The following is a 16,398-nucleotide window of genomic DNA, read 5'->3' as shown; positions in this document are numbered from 1 at the left end:
GTTATGTTATGTTATGTTAGCAGTTTTGTAAAGCGCAACAGCTGCCCTGGCAACGCTGAGCCCTTTAATAGGGGGGGCAATGTAGCCATGAAACTTCTCCAGATCACCAAGTTAGGGTGCCTGGCCACAACTCTAAGACACGCAGTAAATGAGTTCTTTTCGACTGACCGCTAGTGAGTTGATTTGGACAGACCCATAGTTTAAAATTCTGTACAATTAAAACGAAGTCGATCGCTGCAGGACAAGAGCAACAAGCAAACAGGTCTGCTTGGTGAAAGGCAAGTATGGGTGCACCATCGGCCCCAGGTAATACTTAGCATCTCTTTATTCGCTCCTTTTCTAGCGTTTGCCGGACCCCAGCGATTGCTGCTCTCAGAACGTTGGGACCACGATGCTACTCTGCTCATACAGCTGAGGTAAGAGGTTGCAAACTCACATGATTAGTTTCTGTTATTTTTGGTGTGTGGAACACAGTTGCATACTTGCTGGATTATCTGAGGATGAGCTGTTTGTTGTCTTCAGGCTGGGGCCTGGCTGGTCTGTATGTCATGTGCCTGACTATGGTGTTAACTTCTATTTAGAGCATGCACCTGGATTCTCTGTTGCTTGTGTAATAGCACGGCCATCTTACATCTTAACTTGTAAAGTCAATGTGATCGACAGTAGTAGTCGCCATCAGTAGCTATCACCCAATGCAGGTGAATTGTAATTTCAGGTGAGTAACTTTTATCTTTCCATCATTGAATTGTTCATGTATTCACATGGTTTGAATTAAGGCTAGTGAGCAGTAAAAATACATGGATTGGAATGGTAACGCAAATCTTGTTTTGGAGACGCAGGATCTCCGAATAAAACATTGTAGGCACCTTTTCACATCCAGGGAGTATAGGAATTTGTCTTCTAAGAGAAGAATCTTGAAAAATGTGGGGTGATTGAATTAAGATCAAATTCGAAATGAAGTTTCAAAGTAAACTTGGTAGAGATTGGTTTGTAGGACTTTGTCCTTGAAGGAAGTGATATAGGAATACTGACAAAATAGTTATTGATTTATCCACCTCACCTTGCAGATATATTGGGCCATAGAAGTCTCTGCTTCCCTGCCTCATATTTTGTGTAGAGGACCAAAGGAATAACTCACATTAAGAACCACTTTAAGATCACAGGTATTCACTGATTTGTTTTCTGGAGCAAAGGAACAGAAAAGGCCTTGCATAATTCCCTTAATGATTGGCTTTGAGAACCGAGCTGCAGCCTTTGATTCTCTTATGCTTTTTAGTGTCGAAGGCACATATTTTTGGAGCGAGAATATGTTAGGTGTGATTGTGCCCAAAGCAGGAGATAAGACTGCCATAAATCCAGCCAAAATTACCTCCAGTGCGCCCAATTGCTGTTACAGAATATTTCCTATTTCTGTGCTAGATGTTAGTCGCGAAACCTAAACGTTGTCAGTTACCCGGGTGAATGAGTTCATGCAAATAGACCACAGTAGGACAAAGGAGACTCATCTTCAAGAATGGGGAGGGGGGATATCTAGAAGTGTCGCCATCCTGAAGGATTGCTTTTTCAAATACTTGTTCAGGAGAGACCGGTCTGGAATGGGTTTCCAGCCCCTGATTTTCATTTTGATTTGACGAGGAACTGCCTGGAGCTTAGCCGATTGTGTCGTTGATTTTGCTGAATCTTTTCTGTTCTTGCATGAGCACAGAGAGAATGTCCTTCTCTAAAGACTTTAGTGACCTCTCGCCTTCCCTTTGCAATACCTTTCTTGGGCCATCTTGCCAAACTCGAAAGAGGGACCTAATGAGTCAGTATCCGTTAGCAAGCTGTCCTTAGTGATAGATTTTACCACCTCCAAGTGCTGAGAACTCCTGTCCTCTACTTACTTGGGTGGCGCGTGGACAACATATGAAATGAGGTTTGTATATATATTTTTGGTTTCTGCTTTGGCTTGATCCATATGCCTGTTCTTAGACGTGGTAGGCTGGCATCATTGCTGGCATGGGTTGGCCGATTGTAAACAGATTTACGAAGCGACTGGTGGGAGTTAAAGGGATGCAATCCTCTCCAGCTTCTGTTCTTCCTCTCACTCTGTTAAAGGAATAACCCCTCTGAGTTTGGAGTGAGGCCATCGACCTGGCTGTCTCAGTACTGGATTTGATGTATTGTGACGCTTCATCAGTTTGTTCTTCATCATGGACGGGCATTTCTATTATTTCAGTTGCATTTCTAAGGTGAAGCAGGTTCTGCACCTCTAACCTGGTCATCTCAAACTGCACCATTGTCCCACTTTTTAACTCTGTGTCTCAACCGTTGTCTCAAGTGATAAATGATGACGCTGCTGTGCTCCTGTGCGGATAGGTTTTGCTTTGGCTTTTCATCTTGAGGTGTTGTGTTCTGAAGTGTTGGGCTGGAATTCCACATCTAGGGCTTCTGCTTGCAGAGGGAAGGTAGGATATGTGAAGCCTTGACTGCAGTTCATGCAGTGGATAGTACTTTCTTGCCAGAAGCGTTGCGGTGTCTCCCCTCCGGGTCCGGAATCACTGGGCTTGGTGTGACCATGTTCTTTGAATGCCTATGTGTAGCAGCACTCCGCTCCCCATCAGGTTCTGCTTGGCCTCTGAAGCTGGGCGCGGGCAAATTCTGATCATGGTGTTTATTCTTCATTCTGCCAGTGACCTCAGAAGATGAAGCAAGGGCCTTCATGGCTAGTAATCCTCCTCCCCTTTGTTCTTCTTGAAATGGTGTGTTGTCCTTATCGACATGCAGGCCTTTTCTTTAAAATCACAGCAAAGATCTCTAATGCTCACCGTAGCTCAAACATTATCACTGCCTTTCCATTCATGAATTAAACATCGAAATGTCATCTGGGGCAAGTCAGTGGGTTTCGCTATCTTCATGCGTCTGCAGTTTGTTTTCGTGCCCTCCCTCCCACATCTCACTCACTCTGACGCTGCAGCGAGCCTTCCATTGGTTCCTCAAGGCGTCAGTTGTTTAGGGTAAAGGTACGGCAGCCGGTGAGCTCTGGGACGTCCACGGCTACTGTTGAAGAGGAAGCTTCATAGATTTTTCAGAGAATGGCTTGAGAGTTTGCAGGTCTGGATCTCATCTGAGGTGCTTCTATTATTGGCATTGCTTCCGGCAGATTCTGCAGAAACTGGCCCTAGAATCATTTTTCAGACTGATCCGTTATTGTGGGCAGTGCTGGTGATGCCAGAAATAATCAGCAACTTGGACTGGGAGAGCTTGAGTATCTCTGTGGAGGGAGGGAGGTGGGAAACGGTTTCTACTTCCCCAGGCCTCCTCCTCCAAATCATCGGGAATGCAAACAAATTTACAACTAAATCTCGCGCGAGCGCACCTCCCTGTCCTGCTGCGCTCTTCCCGCACTGGCCAGGGTGGCTCAGACGACCTCTTCATGGGGTAACCCTGTGACGCTAACAGTATCCCGCATGGTACAGGACATAAACCTGTGGCAGATTATGCAGTAGCGGTAATTTATGCTTTGATGTGGTCGCCAACGAGGATGTTTTTCTCAACCATAAACAGACCAGCCTTGCGCACACCACAAATCTTCTCTTCCACAGGGTCATGTGGTCCTGTCATTCCATTCTATCTCAGGTGAGGCTCTCACAATCCCAGTATCGATCATTGATGGTTTCATGCTTGTTCGCAAGGGGTGGCTGTTGCGCATCAAAGAGGAAGAAGGCGCTGACAATGCTTGTTGATCTTTAGGAGAGGCGTTTGTCAACAAGACGTCATCAACAAAGAGTGACTTTACTGATGCAATGCTTGTCGTAAAATGGAAACATTTCTTACCTGTCATTGGACGTCCCATCGTTCGTATTTTCATTATTGATAATCCGCTGTGTCTGAGACGCGCGCTCTCTCCGGGAGATTCAAGGCCGCTGAATTCTTATGTTGGGGACCCGCTGAGTCCACAAAACCCAAGGCATGAGCAGGTTGTTGATGCCTTTTACCCTTCTGAAATCCATTCAAGCCTCTGCTTCGGGGCACTGGGCAGACAGTTCACCCCATCCCTGTACCTAAGAAACGCAGGGTTTCAACAATGGACAAGACAGCCCCAACTTTGAACCTTGGGGTTGAAGGCAGACTGGAGCAGATCTGGCTTGGACTGTGAGGAGGATGAGAGTGGAGTTCTGGGAAACCCTCTCCTCGAAATCAGAGGAGCAGCGGTGCCCAAAACATACAAGTTGTGCTAAAAGTTTATTTTTTAAGTGGGGTGAGGTAATGGTTTCCAATTTCCACATAGATCGATGTTTCGGTAATTATATAGCTAATTCTGATTAGAGGAGCCCCCTTATGTAAATAACATTTTTAAAAAACACTTCTCTTTACCCAGTCGTCCATCTGGAACTGTCGCCAACAATAGTCATGCTAGAATGCTGATGACGTATGTTTGGGATTTGAGATGTGTCGTGGCATCATTCGAGGGATGGCTCCTTTAAATCCGTTTTACATGCTTACTTGTGAGCTGGGCAGGTGGATCACTGTGCTACACACACCCCGGCGGGGACTGGTATTGCATACGAGGACCAGCACCTGAAACTCTGGCATGATACACAGTCCTCCACATGCATGTCGTCCAACCCTAGACATGTACGCGGTATGTGTGTGATGTTGAACTGCCGCCTGGCACAGCGCTTTCAAATGTGAATCCACACACACTAATAGATGATCAATCATTTCACACAAAATAGTAATTCTGTTCCAGAGCTTCTGACTGCACACTTGTGTGTTCACAATAAGTCAGGACATGAGTTGTTTAAGTGATATAATGCCACGTGTGTACTCTGGTGTGCACGATGGAACTTCCAATGTAATGCTAGACCTGTACACAGATATGTTTATGCAAAGATGGCCACTTGGGGAACACTTCCACGCGTGACATGTCCTCACAGCCTCCTCTGCACACTGCCCTGGGGTCCTGGGGCTACTGGAAAACACCTAAAAGTGTCAGAAAAGGTAAAGCGGCTTAGGGAACTGGGTGACCAACGTAGGTCCAGAAGGGCCCAAACCAGGCCGGCTGTCCAGGATAATCCTGGGCTACGGTAATGAGGGCCATGGGTTTGGCTGGGCACGTTCTATGCAGATACCACAACCATGTAGCAGGGATCTGGACCGCCTGGTCCAGCAGTAGACCTCCAGACATTTCAGGGAGCGGGCGGGGGATACCTTTTCAAACTGAATCTCCTCTCCCATAGAGTCATCACCAGCAGCTTCGCCCTCCCTGACAAGGAAACACGCACTGTCCGTCTGCCAGTTTTAGAATACTCCATGACCTGTCAATCTGGAAGTCTTTATTTCTCCACCTTAAAATCTGCGGCAGTGATCTGTGTGTTGGGGAGGTAGGGTGGCGGGGAGGTGAGGACTTGCTCTTCTCCTGTGAATCCAATCTGGTTCTTGATCTTTGTCTAAGCCGACATCACCCCTGGGGGGGATGAAGAGGTAATCCAGTTATATGTGAGAGGCTGAGCACAGCGTCTCTGCGAGCGGGCAGAGGAGCGACTCACAAGCAGCCGGTGCCTCCTGTCTGCAGGGAGGGCACATGAGAGCACAGGAGTCCTCTGTATACAGGCAGAGCACAGGGTGAGTTCACAGGTGTCTTCTGTATGAAGGAGAGTATAGGGTGAAAGCACAGCGTGAGATCACAGGTGTCTCCTGTATGCAGGTGGAGCACCGTGTGAAATCACAGGTGTCTCCTGTATGAAGGGAGAGTATAGGGTGAAAGCACAGGGTGAGATCGCAGGTGTCTCCTGTTTGAAGGGAGAGTATAGGGTAAAAGTGCAGGGTGAGATCACAGGTGTCTTCTGTATGCAGGCAGAGCACAGGATGACTTCACAGATGTGTCCTGTATACAGGTAGAGCACCGTGTGAGATCATAGGTGTCTACTGTATGAAGGAATGGCATAGTTTGAGATTATGTGTTTCCTATATGCAAGGATAATACAGGGTGAGTTCGCAGGTGTCTTCGGTATACAGTCAGAGCACAGGGTGAATTCACAGCTGTCTCCTGTATGTAGGGAGAGCATAGCGTGAGTTAACGGGTGTCTCCTGTATGGAGGAAGAGTATAGGGTGAGTTCGCAGGTGTCTCCTGCATGCAGGGAGAGCACAGGGTGAGTTCGCAGGTGTCTCCTGCATCCAGGGAGAGCACAGGGTGAGTTCACAGGTGTACCCTAAATGCAGCGAGAGCACAGGGCGTGTTCACAGGTGTCTCCTGTTTGCATGGAGAGCACAGGGGGAATTGACAATTGTCTCCTGTTTGTAAAGAGAGCACAGGTGCCTCCTACATACAGGGTGAGTTGACGGGGGTCTCCTGCATGCAGGGAGAACACAGGGTGAGTTGACGGGGGGGGGTCTCCTGCATACAGAGAGAACACAGGGTGAGTTGACGGGGGTCTCCTCTGCATACAGGGAGAGCATAGGGGGAGTTGACAGGTGCCTCCTGTATGTAAATAGAGCACAGGTGCCTCCTGTATGGGAAACAGCCTTTACCACGAAGGCTTCTCTACGCGTTTCGTTTACAACGGTATACTTACCTCGTAAACGTCTTCACAACGCGTATTGCTTCCATGACCGTCTTTACCACGCAAGCAACGTCTTCACGGAACGTCTTCTCCTCATCCGAAAAAATGCGTCAGTCCTTTTTTAGTGTCGCCGAAGACGTAAGAAAAAGGGGGGGGGGGAGGGGGCGGGGTCTCTTCTCCCCCCCCCCCCCCCCCCCCCCCCCCCCTAAAAAAAAAAGCGCGGTAAAGGAAAAATCGAGGTAAAGGCTATGCGTAGAAAAATCATTCTGTTGTAACGCATGCGTGGTAAAGGCATGCGTTGCAACGGAATGCGTAGTAACAACATATATTCCTCCTGTATACAGGGAGAGCACAGTGCCTCCTGTATCCAGTGAGTGCACAGGGTGAGTTGACGTGAGTCTCCTGCATGCAGAGAAAACACAGGGTGAGTTGACTGGGGTCTCCTGCATGCAGCGAGAGCACATGGTGCGAGCGCAGGATACGTTCACATATGTCCCCTGCGTGCTGGGAGAGAGCAGTCTGTTTCAGATGTGTCTCGTGTGCAAGGAGTGTAGTCTTTGCTTTATTAGGGGTTTCTCCTCCATGCCCCAAGTTCCTGACTCCTGTGCCTCTGTTCTTTGACGGCGTGAAGGTGACACTGTGCTCTCCACACCGTCACAGAACAGAGACACAGAGTCATGAATACGCGGGTGGAGGAGAGCAGTGTCACCTTCAGGCCGTCACAGAACAGAGACACAGGAGTCAGGACAATGGGGCGTGGAGGAGAGCACAGTGTCACCTTCAGGCCATCACAGAACAGAGAAACAGGGGTCAGGAACATGGGGGATGAAGATGACACTGTGCTCTCCTCCACACTCATGTTCCTGTCTCCTGTGTCTCTGTTCTGTGATGGAGTGAAGGTGACACTGTGCTCTCCTCCATGCCCCATGTTCCTGTGTCTCTGTTCTGTGACGGCGTGAAGGTGACACTGCTCTCCTCTATGCCCCGTGTTCCTGTGTCTCTGTTCTGTGATGGCGTGAAGGTGACACTGTGCTCTCCTCCACCCTCGTGTTCCTGACTCCTGTGTCTCTGTTCTGTGATGGCCTGAAGGTGACACTGTGCTCTCCTCCAGACCCCATGTTCCTGGCTCCTGTGCCTCTCTTCTTTGACGGCCTGAAGGTGACACTGTGCTCTCCTCCACCCTCGTGTTCCTGACTCCTGTGTCTCTGTTCTGTGATGGCCTGAAGGTGACACTGTGCTCTCCTCCACCCTCGTGTTCCTGACTCCTGTGTCTCTGTTCTGTGATGGCCTGAAGGTGACACTGTGCTCTCCTCCAGACCCCATGTTCCTGGCTCCTGTGCCTCTCTTCTTTGACGGCCTGAAGGTGACACTGTGCTCTCCTCCACCCTCGTGTTCCTGACTCCTGTGTCTCTGTTCTGTGATGGCCTGAAGGTGACACTGTGCTCTCCTCCAGACCCCATGTTCCTGGCTCCTGTGCCTCTCTTCTTTGACGGCCTGAAGGGAACACTGTGCTCTCCCCCAGACCCCATGTTCCTGAATTCTGTGTCTCTGTTCTGTGATGGCCTGAAGGTGACACTGTGCTCTCCTCCAGACCCCATGTTCCTGACTTCTGTGTCTCTGTTCTGTGACGGCCTGAAGGTGACACTGTGCTCTCCTCCAGACCCCATGTTCCTGGCTCCTGTGCCTCTCTTCTTTGACGGCCTGAAGGTGACACTGTGCTCTCCTCCACCCTCGTGTTCCCTGGCTTCTGTGTCCGTTCTGTGATGGCCTGATGGTGACACTGTGCTCTCCTCCAGACCCCATGTTCCTGGCTCCTGTGTCTCTGTTCTGTGACGGCCTGAAGGTGACACTGTACTCTCCTTCATGCCCTGTGTTCATGGCTCCTGTGTCCGTTCTATCTAGGTGTGAAGGTGACATCAGGCCTTCGTTCATGTTCCACATTATTGACTCCTGTGAAGGTGATAACAAACTCTCCTCTGTGCCCCATATTCCTACTTCCTGCTCTCTGCAGGTGTGAAGGTAACGGTGGGATCACCTCTTCCAGACCCCCTGTTCTCCCTCTATCCGGTGCAGGTGTGAAGGGGTCTGAGCAGGTTCCCCTCCACCCTGTCACCCCCTTGCAGTCCTTCTATTCTCTGAGGGTGACCGAACAGGCTCTGCTTGTCCTCCATGTTCCTTTGCTTCGATCCCTAGATCCTCGCCTTTGCTGGTGTGAAGGTAATGCCTGTCACTGCTCCTTGTCCCACAAAGCTCACCCAAGTTGCTCCTCCTAGGGCTGCGACTGAGCAGGCTTTCTGACAAGTCTTCCCTCGGCCTCTGCTTGAGTGCCGTATGCATCTTTTACCCCTGCGACTCCATGCAGGGGTGAAGGTGATCAAGATGGCGCCCATCCTCCCGATTCCTCTTTCTCACAGTCTTGTCTCGCAGTCCAAGGGCCCTGGAGACTGTTCATTTCAGACCTCTCTCTCCAGGCGTAGCTGTGACCGAGCAGTCCAGGCTTTCTCCAGACAGTGATTTGGCCTCCGAGACACCACAACTTCATTAAAGTGGATAACCCAGGCCCATGTATTTATGCATTAAAAACCCCTCTTAAATACAATTTTAGCAAAATAGACCAATAAAGTGAAAATCCGAAATTCCTAGAGCTTAAACGTGTCGAGATCTGACCCCAGTCAGGCGTAGAATTAATGTAAGGGGGTGAAAACATAGCATCATGAATGAGAGAGTGCTTTGGGGGCTTAGAAAGCCTCTCTGCTGGGGGTTACTTCTCTGTTAACGTTCAGGTGTTGGTACATATTAGCCCCAGTAGCAGTCAGCTAGCCTTCTTTCCCTGAGCAAAGCGCTGAAAGTCCTGTTCTATACATATTATCATATATATATATATATATATATATATATATATTCATTCACTTAAAAAACCATAGGTTTCACATGTTATAGTTAGGTGGACATTTCACTCGTAAAAAAACAATGAAATTCCCCCGTTATAATTATATAGTTCAGCTAACTATAACTCGCGCGACCGCAATCCACTGCTCATGACGTCACATATTACATCACTCATGACATGGTCAGTGGCATCACATCATCCTTTTGATAGAGTGGCGGTCGCGCGAGTTATAGTTATCTGAACTAACTATAACGGGGGAATTTCATTGGTTTTTTACGAGTGAAATGTCCACCTAACTATAAAATGTGTGAAACCCATGGTTTTTTAAGTGAATTTGCAAGGTTTTATAAATGCTAATTCCTAACTATAACGTGTGTGAAACCTATGGTTTTTTAAGTGAATTTGTAGGTTTTTTTAAATGCTAAGTTATGTATGTATTATTATATTTATTTTTTTAAGGTTTTTCACCGTGCGCGCACCCCGCGATTTTTTAACAAAAAAAAGTTTTTTTCACCCTTTGGGGTCCTTCAGGGACCCCCTGACAAAGGCTAGGGGGTCAGGAACTCTCTACCCTGCCCCCTTTTCACGTTTGCCACCTCTCTTTTTCAGTGTCGCACCCAAAACAAACAAAATGGCGGACAACACTTCCTGATTTCGACCGATTTGAATGTTGACTGACATGTAACCACCAATCAGAATTACGCTCGCGCACGGCACCGTGCGCACACGGTGCGCGCATATAGATATTTATGTACTTTTAACTGCAATTTTGTCAGGAACTACTGTACAGATTGACTCCATATATGCAAAAGGCACTTCCCTGACCTGAGGACTACCTCTCTGCCAAATTTCAAGTAATTCTGTTCAGCCGTTCGGGCTGTACCTTCGACTAAAGGTCCTATGGAAAATAACATGGGGAAAACGCGTTTTGGGACCCCCCTTTTTTCTCGGCCCCCGCTTGACGAATCACCCCGAGACTTTCAGGGTAGGAGCTGAGCGGAGCGCCCCATTAGTTTTATGTTTAAAACGTTTTTATTGAGACAAAACAAACCATGGGGGAGGGGGACAGGAGGCAGGATACGTGGAATACAGTCAAAGAAGAAGGGATGCATCTCCAGAGGGTTGGCAATAGGTGAAGCGTTGGCTCAGAGGGAAGAACACAGTAAATGAACGCTAGAATTACAAGCTGTGGAATCCCACGCGCGTATCCGACACCCAAAAGCAGAGCAATAAAACCCCCCCCAATCAACCCCTCAACAGAACACAGTCCCCCCCCTCCCATCCCCCATCCTCCCAGTACAAAAACAACAACACTCCCCCCTCCCCCCGTCCTATGGTCCCGCAGCAAAGTAGCCCTAACCAGGAAGCCCCGCACAGCCCCCCCCCCCCCCGCCGGGGGTCCCCATCTCGCATGTAAGCTAGTCCGCCGGGGTCACCGGCGGCCGCAGCCTGAGAAGCCTAAGATACCTCGGGCAGGTGAGCTCCCGGAATTCAGTGGACAGCAGCGCTAGAAAGGGTTGCCATAGCTCCTCAAATTGGTCTATCTCCCCCGCAACCGTAAGCGACAGCTTCTCCATCCCCAGCACATGCCAGAGTCTGTGCAACCAACCGGTGATGGAGGGGGCGGTGGATGTGCGCCAGTGGATCAGAATGTTCTGAACCGCAGACCCCAGCGCTATCGCAATCTGCCTACCCCTGCGGGACTTCAGTGGGTACATTAGGTCATTGGGGAGGCCCAGCAGGACATACGCCGGGAGGCGCGGCAGCTCTATGCCAAAGTGCTCATCCACCTCGTCCAGAACTTCCTTCCAGTAGGCGGTCAGCACTGGGCAATCCCATAGGATGTGTGTAAGGGTACCTTCCTGCCCGCAGCTCCGCCAGCACCCCTTGTCAGTGTGTCTATGCATTTCATACAGTCTCTCCGGGGTGTAGTACCAGTATGTGGACACTTTAGTGAAGGTTTCCGTAAGGCCCGTGTGGTATGCAGAGTGCCGCGCCCGATACGCAATTTTGTCCCATTCCTTGTGGCTGAGTGTCCTACCCAATTCCCTGTGCCAACGCTCCCTCCCCGGATTGTAGTAGTGAAACGGCGGGGGTTGTAGGTGTTTGTACAGATCAGTGATCAGTTTAGCGTCGGAGGTCCGAGTAGCCAACCACCGCTCATACGGTGTAATTGGACGGGCAGCGGCGGCACGCACCTGAGGCTGGAGGGCCCAATGCCGAACTTGCATGTAGCGCAATCTGTCCAGCTCCGTCAGGCCGAACTCCTGGCGGAGTTGCTGAAAAGGAACCACTCCTTCCGGGCCATAGATCTGGAAGAGTGCCCTGCAGCCCGCCTGCACCCAGTGGGAGAAAACCCCCGGCTCCATCCCAGGGGAGAAGTCCGGGTTGCCCGCAATGGGCGTGAGCGGCGAAGGGAAGGTGGTAAGGCCCCGGGCCTCACAGACCGCGTCCCACACACGCAGGGGGACCCGCGTAACAAAGGAAGCGTAAAGATTAGCGGGGCGGTGCGCGCGGCGCAGGAATGGAACCTCTTGTAAGGTGCGGCCCGCCACTGCCTGGTCTTGGAAGAGCCAATGTTTGTCGGACTCCCACCTGCTCCACTCCACCAGATAGCGGAGCTGTGCCGCCTGAAAGTACTTACGGAGGTCCGGAATGCCGAGACCCCCCGCTTCCGGAGCAAGCGTGGAGAGGACCCTCTTCATGCGTGGCCTGCGGCCCTGCCAGACAAAGCGGGAGATGTCAGCCTGCATTTGTCGTATCCAGCCCACCGGGGGTTGGAGCGGAAGGGCCCGGAAAAGATATAGTATCTGGGGCAGCACCGTCATTTTGACCGCCGCGATTCGCCCCAGCCAGGACAGCAGGCCCTTGTTCCAGCGGCCAAGCTCGTCCTTGATCTTCCTGCTGAGGGAGGCATAATTGGCCGTAACCATCTCCGACAGTGTAGGCGCCAGCAGAATCCCCAGATACGGCACCGTGGACGAAGACCACTGCATGGGGAAGAGCCGTTGAAGATCCCTCCTGGTTTCCGCAGCCAGGGACACGTCCAGTGCCATCGACTTGCTCATATTCATTTTGAAGCCGGCCACCCCCGCGAAGGCGTCCAACTCTCGGAGGCAAGTAGGCAGCGACCTCCTAGGGTCGTCCAAAGTCAGCAGGACATCGTCCGCATAGAGACTGACGGTGTGGACGTACTGGCCCATCCGGACCCCGACAGCATCCGGATTGTCACGAATCCTCTGAGCAAACGGCTCCATGTAGAGGGCAAACAGGAGCGGCGAGAGAGGGCAGCCCTGCCGCGTGCCGCGCTCGATGGCAAAGCTACCAGAGCTACACCCGTTTACCCGCACCGACGCTGAAGGATGCTTATAGCAATTAAATACCATGGTGCGGAACTTATCGCCGATTCCCAGTTTCTTAAGGACCCGCTCAAGATACGGCCAGTGAACTCTGTCGAAGGCCTTCTCTGCATCAACGGACAACAACATCCGCTCCCCCGAGATCCTTGAGGCCTTCTCCAGAACATGTGTCACCCTCTTGGTGTTGTCAACCGTCTGTCTACCGGGCACAAAACCAGCCTGGTCCGCCTCCACCAGGTCGGGGAGGTGTGGACCCAGCCTGGCTGCGAGAATCCCCGTGTACAACTTGAGGTCGACATTTAGGAGAGAGATGGGCCGGTATGAGCCGCAAAGGGCCCGGTCCTTCCCAGGCTTCGGGATTACCGCGACCGTCGCCCTCAGGAGATCCGGAGGGATGGCTCCCGGTGCGGAGAAAGAGTTAAACAGCCGCGTAAGGACAGGGGCCACGGCCGTGCAAAAAGTCTTGTAGAATAGCGACGTGAACCCGTCCGGGCCCGGGGCCTTGCCATGTTTCAGCCGCGCAATAGCTGAAATCACTTCCTCCACATGGATGTCCCGCTCCAGGTGGTCAGCCTGAGCCGGGTCCAGTACCGGGAGGGTCACCGACTCCAAATAGCTATCGGTCTCCCGTGGCGGGGAGGGCTCCTCAGCATACAGCGCCTCGTAGAAGCCGCGGAAAGACTCCGCTACTTCCGCGTCCCCGGAGACAACCCCCCCGTCCGCGCCCACCAATTCTTTCACGACGCTGCGCTGTTGCGCGACCCGGAGCCGGTGTGCTAGGAGCTTGCCACATCTGTCCCCCCCAGTGTAGTAGGCATGTTTCAAACGTAAGGCGGCGTACTCCGCCCTATCAAGATCCAGAGCCGAGAGGAGCTTCCTCGCTGCCTTCAACTGCCTCCAGACCCTCGGCGCTCCCGTACGGCGGTGGACCTGCTCAAGCTCCCGAACTTGAGCCGTCAACTCATCCCTCTTCAGTTGTCGCTCCTTATTCTCGGCTGCAGAGATAGAGATGAATTCCCCCCGTAGGACGGCCTTCAATGCCGCCCACTGTGTCGCCTGCGAGGTGTCAGTGTTGCTATTGTGAGTGAGATAGTCCTGTATGACCTCCCCGATGCGTTGCACCACCGATTTTTTGTGTAGAAGTGTGTCCCGGAGGCGCCACACCCCCCGAGAGGGGGAGGCCGCCGGCCACTGGAAAACGCCGACAACTGGAGAGTGGTCAGACAGGGTCAGGACCCCGATGTCCGCCGCCGTGGCAGCGGCACGCATCGGTCCACTCACCAGGAGGTAGTCCAGCCGTGAGTAAGTGCGGTGTGCGTGCGAGAAGAAAGAGTAGTCCCTATCCGTGGGGTGCAGGGAGCGCCAGAGATCATGCAAGTCCATGTCCGCAATTCGGGCCTTCCCAGCCTGGGACAGTTCCCCCGTCTGCGGGAAGCGCTGCGCCGATCTGTCCATCCCAGAGTCAAAGACAATGTTGAGGTCTCCGCCCAAGATAACGTGTCGGTCCGGGGAAGCAGTGACATCCACCAGCGCGGAGTCTAGGAAGCGCTCCTGGTGCTCGTTTGGGCTATAAACGGAGCCAACCGTAAATGCTATGCCTCCCAGGCTCATGCGATACGCAAGGAGCCTCCCCTTCTGTTCAGCACACTTATGCAACACCTCCCCCCGAAAGGAGCTCGCTAGGAGAATGGCTACCCCTGCCGTCTTGTTCGCTGCCGAGGAAAAGAACTGGGTGGGGAACTTAGCAGAGCGCATCCTGTGGCAGTCTCGGGGCAATAAGTGTGTCTCCTGCAAAAGGCAAATGTCCGCCTGCGTCCCCTCCAGCAACGACAGGATCGCCCTGCGCTTCACCGGGTTATTCAGACCCTGAACATTAAGGGTCACTACCTTTAGGCCCGGCATTCCTCGCAGGGATCGGGAGCGCCATGCAATGGGTAGGGAATCAGCGGGTGGGGCGCGCGGGGCCGCAGCGCGGGACAAGCCAAGACAAAGCGGGCAAAGACAACATCGGACGGGACCTTCCCAACCCCAAAACAACCCCCTCCCCCACCCAAAACACAACCTTGGCAACTAGCCATCCCCAAACTCAAACACCCCATAGTCTCAGTCAAGCCCCAAAACGGGCAAGTCCGTAGAAAATAGCAAAGTGGACGTCCAGCCACTCACCTCCGCCCGCTCCCCCCCAACCCCCCCGCCCCGTGCCAAGCATGTTAAGAAGCTAAAGACATCTCCCCCCGGAGTGTATGTTAGGCCGTCAAGGCCACGCTAGAGGAGCCGATCGAGTCCCCGGCCGCCGCCCTCAGGGCGTCTGCCATGTCCGCCCTAATGGTAGGGGAGTCCGGGCGCCCTGCACTGGTCGCTGAGCGCCGCCTCGATGACCTCCGCCGATTCCGTCCCTCCGAGGACCTCCACGACGGCGTAGCTCCCTCTTCCTCCGCTGCCGTGAGCCCCAGGACACCACAAATGTCTTGCAAGGAGCGTAGCTGATGCAATACCCCGTTCCACCGAAAAATCAAGCGGAAGGGGTGACCCCAAGAGTACGGCGTCTCATGCTCGCGCAAAAAGTCAGTGGCAATCCTAAAGGACCTGCGTTTCTGGAGAGTGATGGCAGAGAGGTCCTGGTACAGCGCCACCGGCCGATCCCGAAAGGTCAGGGGCTGTTTCCTGCGGGCTTCAGCCATGATACGCTCCTTTAGTGGAAAGTCGGGCAGGAAGGCCAGAATGTCCGGTGGGGGTGCCGATGGCTGGCGCTGGCGGCCAACCCTATGCGCCCTGTCGATGCTGATGGGAAAGTCCGCGGCCTCCCCCAGGATTTCTCGGAACAGGGCCCGCAGATAGCCCCCCAGATCGGACCCCTCATCCGCAGTCGGCACGCCACGCACTCGGATGTTGTTCCTCCGAGATCTGTTCTCGAGGTCCTCAGAGTGGGCCTGGAGCTCCACACACTGTTCCCGGAGGCGAAGAACGTCCTGCTGGAGGTGGACTATCTCCTCCGCTCGCTGTTGGCCCTCCGTCTCCACCGCCTCCACACGCTCACCTAGGCCCTCCACCTCTCTGCGCACTTCTCGGACCTCGCTGGCCACCTCCCGCTTCAGTGTCTGGAAGTCCTCCCTGAGGGAGCTAAACAGTTCCTCCATGAAGGCCCTCGTGACGGGTGGCTCCCCTCCAGTCACATCCGCCGGAGCCCGGGAGGGCCCCGGCGAGGGCTGTGTCCTGTCCCGCAAGTGCTGGGCCCTGCCAAGCATGTCCGGCAGAGTACGGTCCCCTTTCTTCGGGCCTCCTTTCCCAGCCATCGTCAGCTCCGCAGTCGGGCCCCGATCCAGGCGCCCCAGAGATGCTCAGCCGCCGGCAAGCACTCGGGCCGGGGGATCCCCCACAAGTGAGGTCGCTGCGTCACAGGTGACAAAATGGCGGCCGAGCCCGGTCACCGTCAGCCGCAAGAGCTAGCGTGAGACAACCAAGGGGGCCGCAGCGAGGGGGTCCCAACAGCTCATCCCTCCGGTAGTCAAGACAGCAATATCGGGAGGTCGTGTGCAGCCAGCATCCAGGGCTCAGCGGAGGTCGCCACCACTGCTCCTTCGGGGACAAAATGGCGGCCGGGCG

The 16,398-nt window shown here is 52.9% G+C and overlaps 1 protein-coding gene across 2 annotated transcripts in view; it reads left to right on the top strand.

The window, feature by feature from the left end:
- Positions 1-16,398, top strand: part of ACADVL (acyl-CoA dehydrogenase very long chain) — a 124,773-nt gene that overhangs the window by 5,208 nt on the left and 103,167 nt on the right. For both annotated transcript variants that reach the window (XM_085640115.1, XM_085640116.1), the window contains exon 2: positions 344-416. In XM_085640115.1, the coding sequence (XP_085496241.1) occupies positions 344-416 (73 nt within the window). The remainder of the gene's footprint in view (positions 1-343; positions 417-16,398) is intronic.

Source organism: Triturus cristatus, chromosome 12 (assembly GCF_964204655.1).
Source record: "Triturus cristatus chromosome 12, aTriCri1.1, whole genome shotgun sequence".
Lineage (NCBI taxonomy): Eukaryota > Metazoa > Chordata > Amphibia > Caudata > Salamandridae > Triturus > Triturus cristatus.
The sequence above is the reverse complement of the archived record's forward strand: the minus strand, read 5'-3'. Positions and strand labels throughout refer to the sequence as shown.